The 22,500-nt window shown below is 42.6% G+C and overlaps 1 protein-coding gene across 1 annotated transcript in view; it reads left to right on the plus strand.

The window, feature by feature from the left end:
• Positions 1–22,500, plus strand: part of LOC115220794 (lysosomal alpha-glucosidase-like) — a 191,461-nt gene that overhangs the window by 15,199 nt on the left and 153,762 nt on the right. The window contains exon 2 of the mRNA XM_029790937.2: positions 2,032–2,967. Coding sequence (XP_029646797.1) covers positions 2,038–2,967 — 930 coding nt within the window. The 5' untranslated portion in view covers positions 2,032–2,037. The remainder of the gene's footprint in view (positions 1–2,031; positions 2,968–22,500) is intronic.

Raw genomic sequence — 22,500 nt, forward strand, 5'->3', positions numbered from 1 at the left:
TCACTTCCGACCCACCACCATCACCACCAAACTATCATCACCACCACCACCACCACCACCCTCATTACTACCATCACCACCACCACCACCACCATCACCACCACCACCACTATCATCACCACCACCACCACTACCACCACCGCCACCACCACCATCACCGCCACTACCACCACCACCACCACCACCACATACCACCACCACCACCACCACCACCACCACCGTCACCACTATCATCATCATCATCATCATTGGTCATTCTTCTTCCGTTCTCCGTCCTCTGCGACCCATCGTTTTTCACTTCCCAGTTTGCACTTAGTTCGCTTCACAATTTAATCCGCTCACCACTGTTGGGCACGGCATGAATGTCACTACAGCACACGCTGACGTTAACTCCACTCATATTTCGTCCGTTTCACTACGTTCGCTAAATCTCTCCCTTTTTGCCTTCGTTCTCCCCCTCCACATCACACTTCCCCATTAGGCTTTGCGAGTCATTTGGTCAAACTAAGGCGTCCTTACTACAACTACTACTACTACTACTGCTGCTGCTGCTGCTGCTGCTGCTAGACGGTAACTTTGCTGAAAATAGCAGCCAAATATTCTTCAAATCACACACTACTGCCTTGGAAGAGGTAAAGGACACGTGCAGTCCCAGATAGCGCTATATAGACGGGGGTGGTCATGGCTGGAATCACTTTGATTATATGTCTGCTTGATCAGGTTTGACTTTGGCGGTGGTGGTGGTGGTGGCGGCGGCTTGGGCGGTGGGGGTGCAGGCAAAAGGACAGGGACCCAACTGTTACCATCGTTGCTAGTACTGTTTCAAGAGTTATACAACTACCACCACCACCACCACCATCGACACCATCGACACCACCGCCACCACTAAATCAATATTATCCCCCACCCCCAGCCCCATCACCACTACTTCTACAATATGTATCAACCCTCCTCCCCACACCTCCACTGTCTGTTTTAGTTTATCGAAAGTGAAGCGACGTATTGTTTCTTTTACTAACCATATTACTACTACTACTACTACTACTACTACTTACTACTACTACTACTGGTGGTGGTGCCACAGCAGTAGCAGAAATAGCACGACTCTATCACTTCTCCATTACCACCACCACCAACATAATCATCATCACCATCAACATATCACCACTATCTTCATCGCCACCACTACAAATACACTCTGCTACCATCACCACCACCACCACCACCACTCCTACAACTAAACTACTACAACTACAACTGCTAGTACTTCTACTACAACTACTACTACTACTACTATCAATTTTAGCTATACTACCAGTAGACCAGTACAGATCTCAACCTCTTCCACCACCATCACTATCACCACTTACAACAACTACTACTACTAGTACTACTGCTGCTGCTGCTACTGCTACACCCCTCATCACCACCGTCACCACCACCAGCACCACCGCCAATGGTACTGCCATATTTAAAGGCCGCTCACTGCTCACATCGACACACAAGTGTTGAACAATTGTTTGAGAAGAGATACTGTGTGTGTCTTTTTTTTTAACCAACTGACTAGCTTTTTTTATTTGTATTATACTAACTTCTGTGTTACCACCTACACACGTATATAACGCATATATTTACACACACACACACATATATATATATATATATATACACACACACTTTGGCACTTATATTTATAAATAGTTACTTCCTCCGCTTTTCTCTCTCTCTCTGATTGGAAACCACTTTGAAAGTAAATATATATATATAGGCACGGATATATATTTATGTGCATAGAAAGAGAGAGAGAGAGAGACAAACATTTCTGTTATTGTCTATAAATACACTGGTGTGTGCGTGCATTTATATAATATATATATGTGATGTATGTATATGTTAATAAAAGTACATTATAGCGCATATATATATATATGATATATTAGTCACTCAGGTTGTTAACGTCGATGTGTGACGATATTTGGCTGGTAAACGAAGTAGTCAACCGCAAGAGAACTCGTATATACACACACACAACCAACCATGACCAGCCAGAAGGACGATGTGGAACATTTGATTCGGTCAAGCGTACAAAGCATCGACAGTGTTGGTGTTAACAGTAGTGGTCGAGACGATGTATCTACCGTGTCCTTGTCCATTGCCTCACTGGCCGATTCCACTACCAACCTCTATGAGACCAGACCACACAAAGTCGCCAACAAGAAGTCTAAGCCGGTTAACGGTGCCCTGGGTACGAGTAAAGGTTTCCCAGTCGACATCCAAGGCGAGAGATCAGTCCAGGAGGATGACATCGACGAAAACGATGGACACAACGGCAAGAAGAATGACAAGACCTTCTTCGTTGGTGTCGGAATCCTTTTCTCGATTTTCGCCATCACTTCTGCTTTTCTTCTGATAATCCTTCCATGTTATCGCATGTTTAACTTGAATGCTTTGTTACACAGCAATCATACTGTAGTCCGTCAATACCAAGAACATTTGGTCAGCAGCAGTGTGAGCCGATCGGGCCCACCATCTGTCGTGGTAAAATATCACGAATTGATTCAGGGTCCAGGTCCGGGCCATCAATCGCTGGTGTATCACCAAAAACACCACCACCAACATTCTGAGAAAGCTGCCCCTGTTTGTGATGTCCACCCTAATGAACAGCGCTTCGACTGTTACCCGGACTATTACGAAGTCAACCAACGCAATTGTCTGTCCCGGGGTTGTTGTTGGCGACCCACCATGGACAGGTTCCTCTCTCAATCCGATTCCAACAACGTGAGAGGTGTTCCGTTCTGCTATCTCCCCGTCAATTATTCTGGTTATGGAATCATTCAGGTGAACCAAAGCCGGACCGGGGCCACCATGGAGTTAATAAAAACATCGCAATCCTCAATATGGCCCGAAGAAGTTCGAATGCTCAAAGTTGTTATTACTTACGAGACTCCACAACGACTTCATTTCAAGGTAATCCAACTTCATATTTTTGAATTTAATATTTGTTTATCATTACACCATTATTAAATGCTATTTTCCTTATTTACCCCACCCCCGATCATGAATATTTAACCGACAAGGGCCTCGGGTTGTTGCTATATGACCGAAAGCCAATGGTGTCGCTTTTCTGTTGCATGTTTAGGCAAATCCTAACTTCAATTGTCTTAGATTCAGATACGAGATGAATAATTACATATTTTGGTGGACATTCCCATCATAATAAGAAGGTAACGTGTGTGTGTGTGTTTGCTGTATAATAGCAGTGAACATTTTTGTTGGAAAATCCTGTTAAAAGCTCCTTTTATAGGATATCAGATACTGCTCTGACATTCGTTAGTGATGTTTGTTTGTTTATACATACATACAAAGAATTTTAAAAGCACAAAGAAGAAAAAAAAACTCACAAAAAAAGAAAAGAAAATCAGAGACACATGCGTGTGTGTGGGTGTGTATTTTTTAAATTAACTAAATTGGCGTATTGTAAATAAATTTACATGCCTACATTAAACATACATGTTGCCTCGTACTGTAAATAGATCCTGTAGTCTATTGACATGTGTGCGTGCGTGTGGTTATATATTGTATGTATGTGTTTGTGCATGCTTGTTTATATGATATATATATATATGTGTGTGTGTGTGTGTATGTATATATGTGTATGTGTGTGTGTATATATGTGTGTTTGTATATATATATATGTGTGTGGTGTGTGTAAATCGTTTGTAAAAAAACTCCGAAAGAGGAAGGCCGGTTTATGAAATTACCTTAGGTTTCCCGTCCATAAAGGGTTTAGTCCCCAAAACTCTCTCTATATATATATATGTGTATGTGTGTCAATATATATATATATATGTGTGTGTGTGTGTGTTAGACTCGACAACTATAACTTAGAAATATTTCTTTCTCTCTCACTTCCTCTCTCTCTCTCTCTCTCTCTCTCTCTCTCCATGCTATCGTAAAATGAGGAGTTTCCCTCTTTTTTTATCACTAATTACAATTATTGATAGATTCAAAGGCAGTTAATTAGTATTAGGATTAATATTAACACAAAAGCAACCGAACTCCCCATCCGATACTTTGTTAATATGCATCACATTCTTGATGTCGTCCACTAATTGTGTTTATATTTCAAAAGCTGCACCATATGTCGGTCGGTCAGTTCATTCATTGAGTGTGGTCAGAGAAAGATCAGCACCCAAAATAGATTCGGTGATCAATCAGTCCAGATCGAACTGTACACATGGTTTGTATCGATAAATATGTGTTTGAGGTAAACCTCGGAGTTTATATTTTTGTTTTGTTTGGTTTTGTTTTGTTTTGTTTTCCCCCCACATCGTTTCTAGAAAATGCTCCTTCGCCAGCTTCCTGACAAAACAAAGAAAAAGTGCTGGGGAGGGCACCGTGTTTTGGTGGAGGTGGTCGTGGTGGTATTGACATTGTTCGGTACTGAATGTGAGTGTTTTGTCTGTGCATATAAATGTATGGATGTATGAAAAAGTGTGTATGTGAAAATATATAAATCCGTGTTTATGTTTGCCCTCTCTGTCTGTCTGTCTGTCTGTCTGTCTGTCTCTCTCTCTCTCTCTCTCTCCTCTCTCTCTATATATATATATATATATATATATATATATATATATATATTGGCGGATGTATCGGGCATTCACCTCATCCATATTCGTGTATCTATGTATATATATTACGAATTAATCATATATGCATACAAGCTTGTACGCATATAAATCACCCATACTTTCAATACACACGCACACACACACACACATAAATATACACAAACATACATACGAATGTACACGCATATACATACATGCACAAATATACCTACATGAATATATATATATTATATATACATACCAGTGTTTACATAATCAATCAACCTGCTAGAAATAGCAACCAAGTCACCCTCATATACCACCTTACTGTCTAATCTACAGTGTAGTCTTAGATACACTAAGACAAGATGGTGAAGGTTAGAATGATTCGAACAGAGATTGTCTGTATCTAAACGACAACAATAACAATACATACAATATTCGTATCATACAATATAACCTTATCTACGGTAACCCTGTAACGTGAACTTCCGTAACGCGAAACTTTTTTTCTATTGAATCCCATTTACATGAAAGTCAGTGTTTTCGTGTCACGGAATCCCAAGGTTTTCAGGGACACAATACGACCGTAACGCGGAGGATCTCCGTAGTTTTTTTTTCACACACACGCACTCATACCACATATATATGTATATAGTTTCAAAATTTTGAAGAGATGCACGACAAAGGAACGTGGGTTCAATTCCACTGCGTGGCACCTTAGGCGAATGTTTTCTTCTATAGACCCAGGCTGACCAAATCGTTATGAGTGGATTTGGATGATAGATGTCAACCGAAAGAAGTCCATTTGTGTGTGTGTGTGCCTCCTCGTTTTGACATCACGGTATAGTCGTAAAAGAGTTTCACTGCCATACAAGCGGTGTCGTTCATTTCCAATATTCCGTTAGAACGTTTGGAGAAATATGAGAAATATTGCCTTGGTTGGAAACGGGCGAGGATTGGCGGACAGGAAGGGCATCCAGCTGTAGAAAATCTGCCTCGATAAATACCGTCCGACCCATGCAACCATGGAAAAGTGGACGTTAAAACGATAAAGGTGGTGATGATAATAGGGCAATCTTTCGGTAAAAGTCTATGACGTCACGAGCAAGTACATGACATTGTGCTTCATCTGCTCGGCAGGCTGAACAGTCACTCACCACTGACGTCACATACTAATACCGAAACATTGTCACACACACACACACGCACGCACACACACACACCAGTTTCAGTGAAATCATAATGTTCGGCTTCCGTGAACAGTATTCCGTGTCACATCTCATTTTCCCGCTCCAGCAAGCAAACCTGCTTCTCGTAACTTTCACAAAATAGTCTCGATCTCTTGTGTTTACCTTCTGCACCTCGCCACCCGCATGTATACCCTTTTCACATACCTGCATACACGTATTGCGTAAACATACCCAAGTACGCAATTACCCTGTCGCTCACACAGACATATACGTACAAACATACATTTGTAAATATATATATATATATATATATATATACATACATGCACACACGTCTTAGTACTCTGTCTTGGTACTCAATGAGTACGTTTGCACATACATACCACGTAAGCATACATTTTATACATTCACACACACACACACACACGACTCTGTACTCTGAGCACGTTTATATAGGCATACCACGTAAGCGTATAGCCTATGTATACATATATATATATATATTGGTATATATTTACATACAAGCACTTATTTACCCCGACACATTCATCTTCGTACTGTTTACATACTTAACACATATTCTGTAAACATACAAGGACGCATTTAGACGGATTTATCCCGCCACCTTACACGCGCGAACACACACACACACACACATAGTAAGGCAAAAAATAAATGCTCTTCCGCTATTTTCAACGGTGTATTCCAGTTATTCCGTCAATAGAACTAGCTGCCAATTTTATTATACTGTCAGTGGTTGAGTATTCCGTTAACAAAAATAACCTTAGGCTGGGTTCAGAGTGACAGGCTGACCTTTGACACACAGACATATTCTTTTTAGGTTACAAACGAGAGAAAGAGTATTTAATAGGTGCAGGAGTGGCTGTGTGGTAAGAATTTTGCTTCCCAACCACATGGTTCCAGGTTCAGTCCTACTGCCTGGCACTTTGGGCAAGTATCTTCTGCTATAGCCTCATGCCGATCAAAGCCTTCTGAATGGATTTGGCAGATAGAAACTGAAAGAAGCCCATCATTTATGTGTGTGTGTGTACATATATATATATATATATATATATATATATATATATATATATATATTGGCACAGGAATGGCTGTTTGGTAAGTAGCTTGCTTACCAACCACATGGTTCTGGGTTCAGTCCCACTGCATGGCACCATGGGTAAGTGTCTCCTACCATAGCCTCGGGCCAACAAAAATCTTGTGAGTGGATTTGGTAGACAGAAACTGAAAGAAGCCCATCGTATATATGTGTGTGTATATGTATATATATATATATGTAAAAAAATACAAACTGGGACAAGAACGCAAAACATTTAGAAGACAATACAAAAAACACGGACGGAACATTTGAAGCCTTCAATCTTCAGTCAAGAACCGGATCATCCTCGCAATTTTGGCTGATTAATCTTGAGATCGCTCCGATCCGGCCAGCTCCAAGGAAAAACTAAGCTACGAGCATTAGATTTCTTGGAAAAAGGATCGAATGTATACGAAACAAGGACAGAAAAACAGACGATGCCACACAAATATAAATACAAAAAACAATAATAGTAATAACAGGACAAAAACAACGGGTGTCTTACGACTATAGACAGTACAACTTAGTTTAGCTGGCGTATTTGGAAAAAAATGCCTTTTTTGGCAGACGAAGACAAAGATGTCCTCATGGCAGTGGTCAGAAGCCGAAAAGCTGGTTGACCAGCGGTCACACGAGAGGAGGAGAGAGAGAGAAAAAAAAGGGGGGCAAAGGAATCAAAGAGAGAGAGAAAAAGAGGGACAAGTCACCAAAGGGGCGGGGGAGAAGAGAGAGAAAGAAGGAATTAAAGAGGGGAGAAGAAAGAGAGCGTGCCAAGGATTGGCTTGGCGACAGAATCAGTGAGGTGCAAAGTGAGAAAGACAGAGAAATGTGAGAGAGTGATATATATATATATATTTGTGTGTCTGTGTTTGTTTGTCCCTCCACCATCACCTGACAAATGATGTTGGTGTGTTTACGTCCCTGTAACTTAGCGGTTCGGCAAAAGAGACTGATAGAATAATTAGGAGGCTTACAAAGAAGAAGTCCTTGGGTCAATTTGTTCAACTAAAGGTGGTGCTCCAGCATGACCACAGTCAAATAAATGAAACAAGTAAATGAATACATACAGTGTGTGTAAGATATTTGAGGACAGATTTCTGTTTATAAAACCAAAAACATATATAAGAACATAACTTTATTTATCAAAAAAGGCTCTGAGGATAAAAATAAAGATTCTTTTCTATAATGTTATTGAAAAAAGCCACCTTCAGCTTCAACAACTGCTTCCATATCAGATCTAAATCCTTTACTTGCTCGAATCAAGTGGTCCTGGTTCATTTTGGACATTACTCTGACTATGGCAGCTTTCAAAGGATCTTTAGTGTTATGGGTGTGTTTATTGACCTCTATCTCAACAACACTCCACATGTGATAGTCCAATGGATTGAGATCTGGCGAATTAGAAGGCCAAATTTTAGGGGTTATTTGATGATGAAAATTTTCAGCCATTCATTCCTGTGTTACTAGAGCCATGTGTCATATTGCAGAGTCTTACTGAAACACATGTGGCTTTCCACTGCATACACTGTCTATCCAGGGCTTAACAATTATTTCCAGGACCTCAATGTAGGTGGCAGAATTAACTCTAAGGCCTTGTGGAAAGAAGTAAGGAGGCACCACATGTCCTTCATTGCTGACAACCCCTAAAACTATGACAGTTGCAGGAAATTTTGTATGCATAACACTTGAAACTTCAGAAGGGTCTGCACATAACCATCTGTCATTTCTTCTGGTAACTTTTTGATCTTGGTTGAAGTTTTTCTCGTTTGAGAAAAACCAAATCAAATCTTCTGCTGGATTTTTCATTTTGTTTTACGAGCCATTTAGATCTCATGTAGTGATTTTCTTTTGCTTTTTCTGACAAATTGATCTTTCCTCATCATATAAGACTTATTATTTGATGACTTTGTGGACAACATTTCTGAATGTCCCTTCTGAAACATGGAGATCTTCTGCAATTGACCTCATAGACTTTCTGGGATTGTAATCAAAGGTCTGTTGAACTTCCTAGATAAATTCAGGTGTTCTGATTATTTGAGAGCATTTAGAATGCTTTTTATGCTTTGATACTGATCATACGTTTCCATCTTCAGTCTCTAACTCCTTACAAACTTTGTGGATGAAAGATCTGGAAACTTTTAAAAATCGAGATATTTCTAAATCACTATGCTCAGCCTTTATAACCGCAATAACTACATGCCTCTTCATATATATATATATATATATATGTGTGAGTGCGTGTGCGTGTGTATACATATATATATGCGTGTGTGTGTATATATATATATATATATATATACACACATACATATATATATACATATATATATACATACATATATATATATATATATAATATATATATATATATATACATATATATACTCACACACACACACATATATATATACATATACATATATATATGTATATATATATATACACATATATATAGGTGGAGGAGTGGCTGTATGGTAAGTAGCTTGCTTCCTAACCACATGGTTCTGAGGTTCAGTCCCACTGCGTGGCACCCTGGGCAAGTGTCTTCTACTATAATCTCAGGCTGACCAAAGCCTTGTGAGTGGATTTGGTAGATGGAAACTGAAAGAAGCCCATGTATGTGTGTGTGTATGTATGCTTGTATTTCAGTGTTTGTCCTCCCACCAACATCGCTTGACAACCGATGCTGATGTGTTTATGTCCCTGTAACTTAGCAGTTCGGCAGAAGAGACTGATAGAATAAGTACAAAGAATAATTACTGGGGTCAATTTGTTTGACTGAAACAAGTAAAAGAATAAAAGAATAAAAAAAATATATAGTGGGTGTAGCTGTTAGTGCAAGCATAGAATCAACAGGCACCAAGTTAAAGCTGAGATGTACAACATTGTAACCTTCCCCTCTATATACAGGCCTGGGCAAGGTTTCTTCCTTTGTAGAAGACTCCCAGTTCCTCATGAATTCAAGTCCCCCACCCACCCGTTATTCCACCAATGTCATTCAGAATAGAAAAGTTATTTTTTTTAAAAGACCAATACAGTTTGGTGCCAGGATCGTTTCAGGTTTTACTTTTCCTACGCAAAGGACTGAGAGTAATACCTACCTCAAAGTATTTATTTCTTTATTGCCCACAGGGGGTGGGGGTGGGGGCTAAACACAGAGGACAAACAAGGACAGATAAAGGGATTATGTCGATTACATCGACACCAGTGCGTAACTGGTACTTATTTAATCGACCCCGAAAGGATGAAAGGTAAAGTCGACCTCAGCAGAGTTTGAACTCAGAATGTAACTGCGGACGAAATATGGCTAAGCATTTTGCCCAGCGTGCTAATGTTTCTGCCATCTCACTACCTTATTTCAAAGTAGTGCCTGTTCTTTGTTGGCTCCGATCCACCTCCCTGGTGTCACGTAAAAAGCACATGTGCCACCGCTGCATAAGAGGCACTGGTGGCTGCATCATGTAGGAAGCACCTGCGCTGGTGCCACATAAAAACGCCCAGTACACTCTGTAAAGTGGTTGGCATTTGGAAGGGCATCCTACCATAGAAACCATGCCAAACAGACATGGAGCATGGCCTGTGCCTGTCAAACTGTCCAACCCATGCCAGTGTGGAAAACAGATGTTAAATGATGATGATATTGGTCTTGGTGAGGTTTGAACTCAGAGCAGAGAGAGTCTGAACAAATATCACAGTTTAATGTTCTTATGTCCTAACAACTCCAAAAAGGAATCACATCATTAGAATCTAGGTGCAGCAACACATAGAAAGCCTGAACTGGTTTGGTACCATGACATTGGGTTCACAGTGAGGTACAAACAACCATGAGGTATCATGTGCTGGTAGTATACCACAGGGGATGTATAAATGTACATACTAAATCTAACATAAACTGTAGATAAAGTGGCGAGCTGGCAGAAGCGTTAGCACGCCGGGCGAAATGCTTAGTGGTAATTCATCTGCCGTTACATTCTGAGTTCAAATCCCGCCGAGCTCGACTTTGCCTTTCATCCTTTCGGGGTCGATAAATTAAGTACCAGTTATGCACTGGGGTTGATGTAATCGACTTAATCCCTTTGTTTGTCCCCTCTATGTTTAGCCCCTTGTGGGCAATAAAGAAATAATAAACTGTAGATACGACACACAGTTGATTCCAGGTGTGGGATAAGTATTAAAAGAACAGAAATAGGCTTTAAATTTACTCCAGCTGTTTATAGGAAGATATCTTCCTATCAGTGTTTTAGTTAGTCCACTTGTTTCCTGGCACTCCCTCACAGCAAGCTATGGCTATAAGTTAATAAAAATAACTGCTTGAAATAAAAAGGTTAGTTTGACCTCTTTGCTCTTCAAATGTTTGTCATACTTCTGATTCCTCTATGTATTTGAAAGCTCTTTTTTAAAATATCATTTATCTATCCTGTTGTTTGTTGGGTAGGACATCATTGATGTTTTACCATGTCTGTTTCTAACTGTTTAAAATTTTACCTGAGGATGGTGGATTGTATGCTGTGATGTAATCTATGATGAACGTATCAATAAAATTCTGAAACAGCTGTAAATTTTAAGCCCCATGTTACATACATACGTATGTATTCATGTATATGTATTTACATATACATTATATACATAGATATACATACATAAATACATACACACATATATATATATATATATATATATATATATCTCATCATCGTTTAATGTCTGTTTTCCATGCTGACATCGGTTGGACGGTTCAACTAGAGTCTGGGCAGCCAGGAGGCTGCACCAGGCCCCAATCTGATCTGGCAGTGTTTCTTCAGCTGGATGCCCTTCCTTATGCCAATCACTCTGAGGGTGTAGTGGGTGCTTCTTATGTGCCATTAGCACAGAGCTCAGAGGAGCTGGCATCAACCACAATCAGATAGTGCTTTTTACATGCCACTGGCATGGAAGCCAGGTATATATATATATATATATATACATACATCTAATGTGTGTAATGCAAATATACATATATCATCATCATCATCATCGTTTAACGTCCGTTCTCCATGCTAGCATGGGTTGGACGGTTCGACCGGGGATCTGGGCAGCCAGAAGGCTCCACCAGGCTCCAGTCTGATCTGGCAGTGTTTCTACAGCTGGATGCCCTTCCTAACGCCAACCACTCCGTGAGTGTAGTGGGTGCTTTTTACGTGCCACCTGCACAGGTGCCAGGCGAGGCTGGCAACGGCCACTATCGGATTGGTGCATTTTACGTGCCACCGGCACAGAAGCCAGTTGAGGCGGCACTGGCATCGGCCATGATTCTGATGGTGCTTTTTACATGCCACCGGCATGGAAGCCAGTCGAGGCGACGCTGGCATCGGCCACGATTCAGATAGCGCTTTTTACGTACCACCAGTCCAGGGGTCCTGGCAACTGCCGGGTGCCAGTCATAGGATTGGTTCAATTTCGATTCCGATTTCGATTTCACTTGCCCCAACAGGTCTTTGCAAGCAGAGAAGGGCATGGGTGCCTGTCTTCGGATGAGGTTCGATTTCGACTTCGCTTGCCTCAACAGGTCTTTGTGTGTCCAAGAGAGGAAAGACATGCATAAGTGGGCTGGACTCACTTGTCCTGCCTGGTCTTCTCACGCACAGAATATTTCCAAAGGTCTCGGTTGCTGGTCATTGCCTCGGTGAGGCCTAAAGATCGAAGGTCGTGCTTCACCACCTCGTCCCAGGTTTTCCTGGGTCTACCTCTTCCACGGGTTCCCTCAACTGCTAGGGATTGGCACTTTTTCACACACCTATCTTCATCCATTCTCGCCACATATATATATTATTTTTTTGAAGAAAAATTGTCTTGAATTGAAAATGATATTCAAAAGATTAAAAAGAAAGACACAAACCTTTTGGAAGGATGTTTTTGTATTGTGTTGAGCACACCAGCACCAAAGTGGTTGTCATGTGCTGAGGAAGAAGAGTCTCTAGAAACCTTCTCTCAACCATATGCAGTCATATGGGGAACTATGTAGAATATTCTTTCTCAGACATGGAACAATTTTATGGATATGGAGTCAAGAACATGAAAGGAGATTATGATGATTTGACTCAAAGAAATCAATGCTAAGCTGGAATCCAAAGTAACATATCAGAATCTGAAAGTGCTAGGGTGTTTCTTGATCCCTTATTGGAGGACTTATGGTTGGGGAGCAAGGTTCTTCGACACCTATACCCCACTTCTTTTCTACTTACTGGAAACTCTAATCTTTGCTAAGTTTACTTTGAGGCCTCTCAATTCCTGGTTTGACTTCCATGAGTGGAATTTCTTCTCAGAAATTAGTCATCAGAAGTTGTCATGGACAGCAGCTTGTCTTAACTGCTTCTGTTATGGCCTGAAGGACCATGATAAACAGGAGAGGGCTGATGACTGATCCTTGGTGGACTCCTACTTGTATGCTAAATGTATAATACATATTTATACAGGAGGATTGAAAAGTCCTTTCAGTTTTAAAATAAACTGGATAAGAATTGAGGTCAGATGAGTGCTTTCATCATCAACTTCATCATCATTTACTGATGAATAAGTCGTTACTTTATACTTGACTAGCAGTATCGCCCGGCGTTGCTCGGGTTTGTTTCGACCCTTTAGAATTGGAATTTTTGAAAAGTAAAACTTTTGCATTTTGTAGTTTGCTATTCTCTTTAAGTGAACATTTTTCTGGTTGAAATACACCGGAAAATGGCGACACAGCAGTCAAAAAATTGTAAAAAATAGGGATTTTCATAGAAAAAAAGCATGTTTTTGATGTAAATAGTTTTTGGTCTTAACATGGTCCGATTTGAATTTTTTCTTCTACGGAAGGAAGAGCAAGCCTTCTATCATACTCTCAATTTTGGTCAACTTGCGCCGCAGGGTCTCGGAGGAGATAGTGTTAGTTGAAGGCTACCAAACCTGCCATACACAGACAACTTCAGTTTTATATATAGAGAGATTTGTGACAGAAAAATCCGGGGACTTGTGACTTACACACAGGACAAATCTACAAGTATGAAGGGGGAAAAAATTTGTATGCAGATTTAACACTAAGTGAGGAATATGGCTTTATATACTTGAATAAATTCAGTACTCATTGTCTTTCCCTCTCTCTTCTCTCTCTCTCTCTCTGACATCTTCCACCTCCTCTCAGCTTTCATTAAATCTCCTTCTGGTCCCAGTTCCTCTGATCACAGATATGGCCCAGGGCTTCCAGGATAGCTATTCATGTTGCCAGCTGCCTGAATCACTTCAGTCTATTAAACTAGGTATGTCCCGACTATAGAACAGGAATTACCATTATATTGTGCTGTTTTTAGAACAATATTATCTCAGTTTCCTGATAATGTCATTTTCCTAAAATATATATAACAACATTTATTTATTCCAAAAATATTCACAAAAAATAGTGAAAAATAATATCAAAAATATATTAAAAAAAACAGTTGTAATAAAATTAAAAAAATTTTTATATCTAAATGCTAAAGGGACTTCTGCATCAGTATGTATGTGCATGATGCATATATACACATGTATATATATATATACATATACATATATACATATATATATGCCGAAATTTGCTATGATGATTCGGTGTCTGACTGAAGATTGAAGGCTTCGAATGATTTGTCTGTGTTCCGTGTTCGTCCCTTCCTGTATTTCACGTTCATTATATATAAAAACATTCATTCTTATATATATATATATATATATATATACACACACATTTAGTTACATATGTACACACATTTACCCATACATACCATCACCTTCTATATATACATCTATGAAAATATGTATGTGTATATATATATATATATATATGGTGCATGGCTCAGTGGTTAGAGCGTCGAGCTTACGATCGTGAGGTTGTGAGCTCGAATCCCGGACCGGGCTGCGTGTTGTGTTCTTGAGCAAGACACTTTATTTCACGTTGCTCCAGTTCACTCAGCTGTAGAAATGAGTTGCGACGTCACTGGTGCCAAGCTGTATCGACCTTTGTCTTTCCCTTGGATAACACTGGTGGCGTGGAGAGGGGAGGCCGGTATGCATGGGCGACTGCTGGTCTTCCATAAAACAACCTTGCCCAGACTTGTGCCTCAGAGGGTAACTCTCTAGGTGCAAACACATGGTCACTCATGACCGAAGGGGGTCTTTACCCCTTTATATATATGATGTATACACATATTTTCATATTTATAAATATCTACACATACTTTCGTATATTTGCTTGTCTGTAGTTGTCTATTTGTTTGTCTGTCTGTCAGTCTGCCTGTCTATCTATCTATCTATCTTTCTATCTATCTATCTATCTGTCTGTCTGTCTATCTATCTGTTGTCTGTCTGTCTGTCTGTCTGTCTATCTATCTATCTATCTATCTATCTATCTATCTATCTATCTATCTATCTATCTATCTATCTATCTATCTGCCAGCTATCTGTCAGTCTATCTTTCTATCTGTCTATAGATGAATATATATATATTTACATACATATTTACATATATATATATACATACACACACACACACACGTCTGTAGGTATTTATCTACTTTCAGTGCCAAGTGTGGCACTTATTGTGATAGTCATACGAAAAGTGGAGGGACAAGGCGGTAGTGGTGGTAGTGGTGGTGGTGGTGGTGGTGGTGTTGGTGCAACTGATCTCTTAAACCTATAAAACAGATCGATAATCCTCTTTTTCTTTTTCTTCATCTCCTTCCTCCATCCACACTTCCTCTTCTTTCACTCTCTCTCATTCTTTGATCTCTCCTTTTTTTCTTTTACTTTTTTCTTACTCTCCTTTGTTGGATGAGATGTTTGTTTTTTTTTTCTTTTAGTGTTTTTTACTAATTCGTGTTGTTTTTTATTGTGTTTTTCTTAACGTAATTTGTCATCTTAGAAATGTCCGTGTTACTGATATGATGGTGGTGGTGGTGGTGGTGACAGCTATAAGGATGGCATAGTTGACATCGACAGCAGCAGTAGTAGTAACAGCAGCAGCAGCAGGAGCAGCAACAGCTGTCAATATGTTAAGGTCATCTAGTTTCGAGTACAGAGGTGAAGGTCATAGAGCACTTAAGTTTTAACTTAATTGCACTGATGCTGTAGCCACCATTACCACCACCAGCATCATCACCATTGCTGCCACTGTCATAACCATTGCTGCCATCGACACCACCACCACCACTACCACCACCACCACCATAACCACCATGACGTTAAAAAAACTCTGGGATAGAAAATGTTGAAGGTTGTGTGTCGGACTTTTTAACCCAATATTTATATACTATCATTTATAGCTCTATCCACTTCAAGTTCCACCATTAAAATGAATTATTTCCTGTCTTGAAGTTTCTAAATTCTTATAATGTAAACAATAATGTAAACAGCAGTGGTGCCCCAGCATGGCCGCGGCCTTCGGGCTAAAACATTTTTAAGGATTTAATATAATATATATATATATATATGTATCATCATCATCATCGTTGTTGTTTAACGTCCACTTTCCGTGCAGGCATGGGTTGGACGGTTTGACTGACGACTGGCAAGTTGGGTGCACCAGGCTCCAATCAGATCTGGCAGAGTTTCTACATCTGGATGCCCTTCCTAATACCAACCACTCCGAGAGTGTAGTGGGTGCTTTTTACGTGCCACCAGTACGAGGGCCACTCAGGTGGTACTGGCATCAACCATGCTTGAATGGTGCTTTTTATGTGCCACCAGCACCAGGGGAAGGCCAGTTTATGGAATTACCCTGGGTTTCCTGTCCATAAAGGGTTTAACTTTATGGCGTATCTTCAAAAGCTGTTGGCCTAAGACCATATTTTGAAGAGGTCTTAGGCCAACAGGTTTTGGGGTCCGATGATACACCATAAAGTTAAAAACTCCTTATGGACAGGAAACCCTAGGTAATCCCATAAACTATCCTTCCCCAGTAATATATATATATATTATCATTATCATCATTGTTTAACATCTGCCTTCTATACTGGCATGGGTTGGTTGCTTTGACAGGAGAGGCTGGCCAAGCAGTAGACTGCACCCGACTTCTATGTCTGTTTTGGCATGGTTTTTACGGCTGGATGCCCTTCATAACATCAGCCACCCAGCCAGAGTGGACTGAGTGCTTGTGTGTGTTTCCTTTTGTCTTGACATCATATGACAGTTGTAAACAAGTGTCCTGTCATACAAGCAGTGTTGTTCATTGCTAATCCTCAATGAAAATATATCTTATTAATGAAAATATGTCAATATTACCTTGCTTGGAAAGAAGTGAAGGATTGGCAACAAGAAGAAGAGCATTTAGCTGTAGATATTCTTCCTTAACAAATCCCATCGGACCCATTCAAGCATGGAAAAGGGAAAGTTAAAACTGATGATGATGCTGATGGTTTGTATGTAATAAATTAGCAGTGTCACCTGTTGTAGAATGACAAGAGATTATCAATGGAATGAGAATGATCTACCTGTAGATTTGATATAACAGTCATTTCCAAACTCCAAGAATTTTACCAAATATGACCGGCACCTAAAGAAGGCTGGCAGGTATAATGGCTGACTGCAATGTTGTGACTATGACAACCAAGATAAAGACGTTAGTCCAAATATAACTGCTGGTGCCATGTAAAAAGCACTAGTGCTGGTGTCACGTAAAAAGTACTGGTGCTGGTGACATGTAAAACGCATTGGTGCTGGTGTCACGTAAAAAGCACTAGTATTGGTGCCACGTAAAAAGCACAGGTGCATGTGCCACATAAAAAGTACCCAAACCACTCTGTAAATTGGTTGGCATTGGGAAGGGCATCCAGCTGTAGACACCATGCCAATTGGATCCTGGTGCACTGGTGCAGCTCTCTGGCTTGCTAGCTTTTGTCAAACCATCCAACCCATGCCAGCATGGAAAACTGATGGTAAATGATGATGATGATGATGATGGTAGAAGGCTCCTTGCTGGCCTCATGCTAATAATTTCATCTGGACTTCAGTTTGTCATTCTCAAGTGGCAACTTTCAAAGACGCAATCAAGGATGCAGTCGATGTGACTATAACAACCAAGATGAGTCTGACTATAACACTGTTTAATAACAGTTATTATGAGACTACAAGCTCTGGCCATTTCATGTGGATTCTTCTACCATTTTGTTTTGGTATGGAAAATGGACAGCTTTCCTCTTCTGTCTAGTGACTATGGCAACGTAATTTGTATTGTTGATTGGGGCTGAGAGGTTTGCAGGAGACACTTTACTTCTTCTAGAACAGTAATTCTCAACCATTTATTGCCCATAAGCACGTGCTTGTAGTTTGGAAAACAACAGTTAAGTACAGGCTTGTGCCCTTCGTATCTAGGGAGCTGAAAACTGCCCTCTATCAGGAGGACGGTGTCATCCATCTATTCATGTATTCTGTATACTGTGTATACTTTTATTTCGTCTCACCTCCTCTTCCTTTCCATTTTTCCTCTTTACACAAATCATAAACTTCCTTTGTAATGTTCCCCTTATCTAAAGGCCCTGTGGTGAATAAAAGAAATCATTATTATTATTAATGATGCCACAGAGGTGGCGACTGGCAGAATCCTTATTATGTTGGACGAAATGCTTAGCAGTATTTTGCCTGTCACTACATTCCGAGTTCAAAATTCCACCGAGGTCAGCTTTGCCTTTCATTCTTTCGGGGTGGACAAATTAAGTACCAGTGAAACACTGGGGTCGATTAAATTGACCAGTCCCCGAGGATTATTAATGGTACCACATATAAAGCACTAAGCACATGGGCTAGTGCTGCATAAAAAGCACCTAGTACACTCTGTGGAGTGGTTGGTGTTAGGAAGAGCATCCAGCTGTAGAAACCAACCCAAAAAAGACTATGGAACCTGGTGTGGCTCCAGGCCTTACCATCTCCTGGCCTCACCATCTCCTGGTATCACCATCTCCTGGTATCACCATCTCCTGGTATCACCATCTCCTGGTATCACCATCTCCTGGCCTCACCATCTCCTGGCCTTACCAGCTCCTGGCATCACCATCTCCTGGCCTTACCAGCTCCTGGCCTCACCATCTCCTGGTATCACCATCTCCTGGTATCACCATCTCCTGGCCTCACCATCTCCTGGCCCCACCATCTCCTGGCCTCACCATCTCCTGGCCTTACCATCTCCTGGCCTCACGATCTTCTGGCCTCAACATCTCCTGGCCTCACCATCTCCTGGTATCACCATCTCTTGGCCTCACCATCTCCTAGCCTCACCATCTCCTGGTATCACCAGCTCCTGGCCTCACCATCTCCTGGCCTCACCATCTCCTGGTATCACCATCTCCTGGTATCACCATCTCCTGGCCTCACCATCTCCTGGCCTCACCATCTCCTGGCCTCACCATCTCCTGGCCTCACCATCTCCTGGCCTTACCATCTCCTGGCCTCACGATCTTCTGGCCTCACCATCTCCTGGTATCACCATCTCCTGGCCTCACCATCTCCTGGCCTCACCATCTCCTGGTATCACCATCTTCTGGCCTTACCATTTTCTGGCCTTACCATCTCCTGGTATCACCATCTCCTGGCCTCACCATCTCCTGGCCTCACCATCTCCTGGCCTCACCATCTCCTGGCCTCACCATCTCCTGGTATCACCATCTCCTGGTATCACCATCTCCTGTTATCACCATCTCCTGGTATCACCATCTCCTGGCCTCACCATCTCCTGGCCTTACCATCTCCTGGCCTCACGATCTTCTGGCCTCACCATCTCCTGGTATCACCAACTCCTGGTATCACCATCTTCTGGCCTTACCATCTCCTGGCCTCACCATCTCCTGGCCTCACCATCTCCTGGCCTCACCATCTCCTGGCCTCACCATCTTCTGGCCTCACCATCTCCTGGCCTCACCATCTCCTGCCCTCACCATCTCCTGGTATCACCATCTCCTGGTATCACCATCTCCTGGTATCACCATCTCCTGGTATCACCATCTCCTGGCCTCACCATCTCCTGGCCTCACCATCTCCTGGCCTCACCATCACCTGGCCTCACCATCTCCTGGTATCACCATCTCCTGGTATCACCATCTGGTATCACCATCTCCTGGCCTCACCATCTCCTGGCCTCACAATCTCCTGGCCTCACCATCTCCTGGTATCACCATCTCCTGGCCTCACCATCTCCTGGCCTCACCATCTCCTGTTATCACCATCTCCTGGCATCACCATCTCCTGGTATCACCATCTCCTGGTATCACCATCTCCTGGCCTCACCATCTCCTGGCCTCACCATCTCCTGGCCTCACCATCTCCTGGTATCACCATCTCCTGGTATCACCATCTCCTGGTATCACCATCTCCTGGCCTTACCAGCTCCTGGCCTCACCATCTCCTGGTATGGTGATACCATCTCCTGGCCTTACCATCTCCTGGCCTCACCATCTCCTGGTATCACCATCTCCTGGTATCGCCATCTCCTGGCATCACCATCTCCTGGCCTTACCATCTCCTGGCCTCACCATCTCCTGGTATCACCACCTCCTGTTATCACCATCTCCTGGCCTCACCATCTCCTAGCCTCACCATCTCCTGGTATCACCAGCTCCTGGCCTCACCATCTCCTGGCCTCACCATCTCCTGGTATCACCATCTCCTGGTATCACCATCTCCTGGTATCACCATCTCCTGGCCTCACCATCTGTTATCACCATCTCCTGGCCTTACCATCTCCTGGCCTCACGATCTTCTGGCCTCACCATCTCCTGGTATCACCATCTCCTGGCCTCACCATCTCCTGGCCTCACCATCTCCTGGTATCACCATCTCCTGGTATCACCATCTTCTGGCCTTACCATCTTCTTACCATCTTCTTACCATCTTCTCCTGGTATCACCATCTCCTGGTATCACCATCTCCTGGCCTCACCATCTCCTGGTATCACCATCTCCTGGCCTCACCATCTCCTGGCCTCACCATCTCCTGGCCTCACCATCTCCTGGCCTCACCATCACCTGGCCTCACCATCTCCTGGTATCACCATCTCCTGGTATCACCATCTCCTGGCCTTACCATCTCCTGGCCTCACCATCTCCTGGTATCACCATCTCCTGGCCTCACCATCCCCTGGCCTCACCATCTCCTGGCCTTACCATCTCCTGGCCTTACCATCTCCTGGCCTCACCATCTCCTGGCCTCACCATCTCCTGGTATCACCATCTTCTGGCCTTACCATTTTCTGGCCTCACCATCTCTGGCTCACCATCTCTGCCTCACCATCTCCTGGCCTCACCATCTCTGGTATCACCATCTCTGGTATCACCATCTCCTGGCCTCACCATCTCCTGGCCTCACCATCTCCTGGCCTCACATCTCCTGGCCTCACCATCTCCTGGTATCACCATCTCCTGGTATCACCATCTCCTGGTATCACCATCTCCTGTTATCACCATCTCCTGGTATCACCACCTCCTGGTATCACCATCTCCTGGCCTCACCATCTCCTGGCCTCACCACCTCCTGGTATCACCATCTCCTGGTATCACCATCTCCTGGTATCACCATCTCCTGGTATCACCATCTCCTGGTATCACCATCTCTGGCCTCACCATCTCCTGGTATCACCATCTCTGGTATCACCATCTCCTGGTATCACCATCTCCTGGTATCACACCATCTCCTGGTATCACCATCTCCTGGCCTCACCATCTCCTGGTATCAACACCTCCTGTATCACCATCTCCTGTTATCACCATCTCCTGGTATCACCACCTCCTGGTATCACCATCTCCTGGCCTCACCATCTTGGTATCACCACCTCCTGGTATCACCATCTCTGGTATCACAATCTCCTGGTATCACCATCTCCTGGTATCACCATCTCCTGGTATCACCATCTCCTGGTATCACATCCTGGCCTCACCATCTCCTGGTATCACCATCTCCTGGTATCACCATCTCCTGGTATCACCATCCTGGTATCACCATCTCCTGGTATCACCATCTCATGGCCTCACCATCTCCTGGTATCACCATCTCCTGGCCTCACCATCTCCTGGTATCACCACCTCCTGGTATCACCATCTCCTGGTATCACCACCTCCTGGTATCACCATCTCCTGGTATCACCATCTCCTGGTATCACCACCTCCTGGTATCACCATCTCCTGGTATCACCATCTCCTGGTATCACCATCTCCTGGTATCACCATCTCCTGGTATCACCATCTCCTGGCCTCACCATCTCCTGGTATCACCACCTCCTGGTATCACCATCTCCTGGTATCACCATCTCCTGGCCTCACCATCTCCTGGTATCACCATCTCCTGGTATCACCACCTCCTGGTATCACCATCTCCTGGTATCACCACCTCCTGGTATCACCATCTCCTGGTATCACCATCTCCTGGTATCACCATCTCCTGGTATCACCATCTCCTGGCCTCACCATCTCCTGGTATCACCACCTCCTGGTATCACCATCTCCTGGTATCACCATCTCCTGGTATCACCATCTCCTGGTATCACCATCTCCTGGTATCACCATCTCCTGGCCTCACCATCTCCTGGTATCACCATCTCCTGGTATCACCATCTCCTGGTATCACCATCTCCTGGTAT

This window comes from Octopus sinensis, linkage group LG17 (assembly GCF_006345805.1).
Source record: "Octopus sinensis linkage group LG17, ASM634580v1, whole genome shotgun sequence".
Taxonomy (NCBI): Eukaryota; Metazoa; Mollusca; class Cephalopoda; order Octopoda; family Octopodidae; genus Octopus; species Octopus sinensis.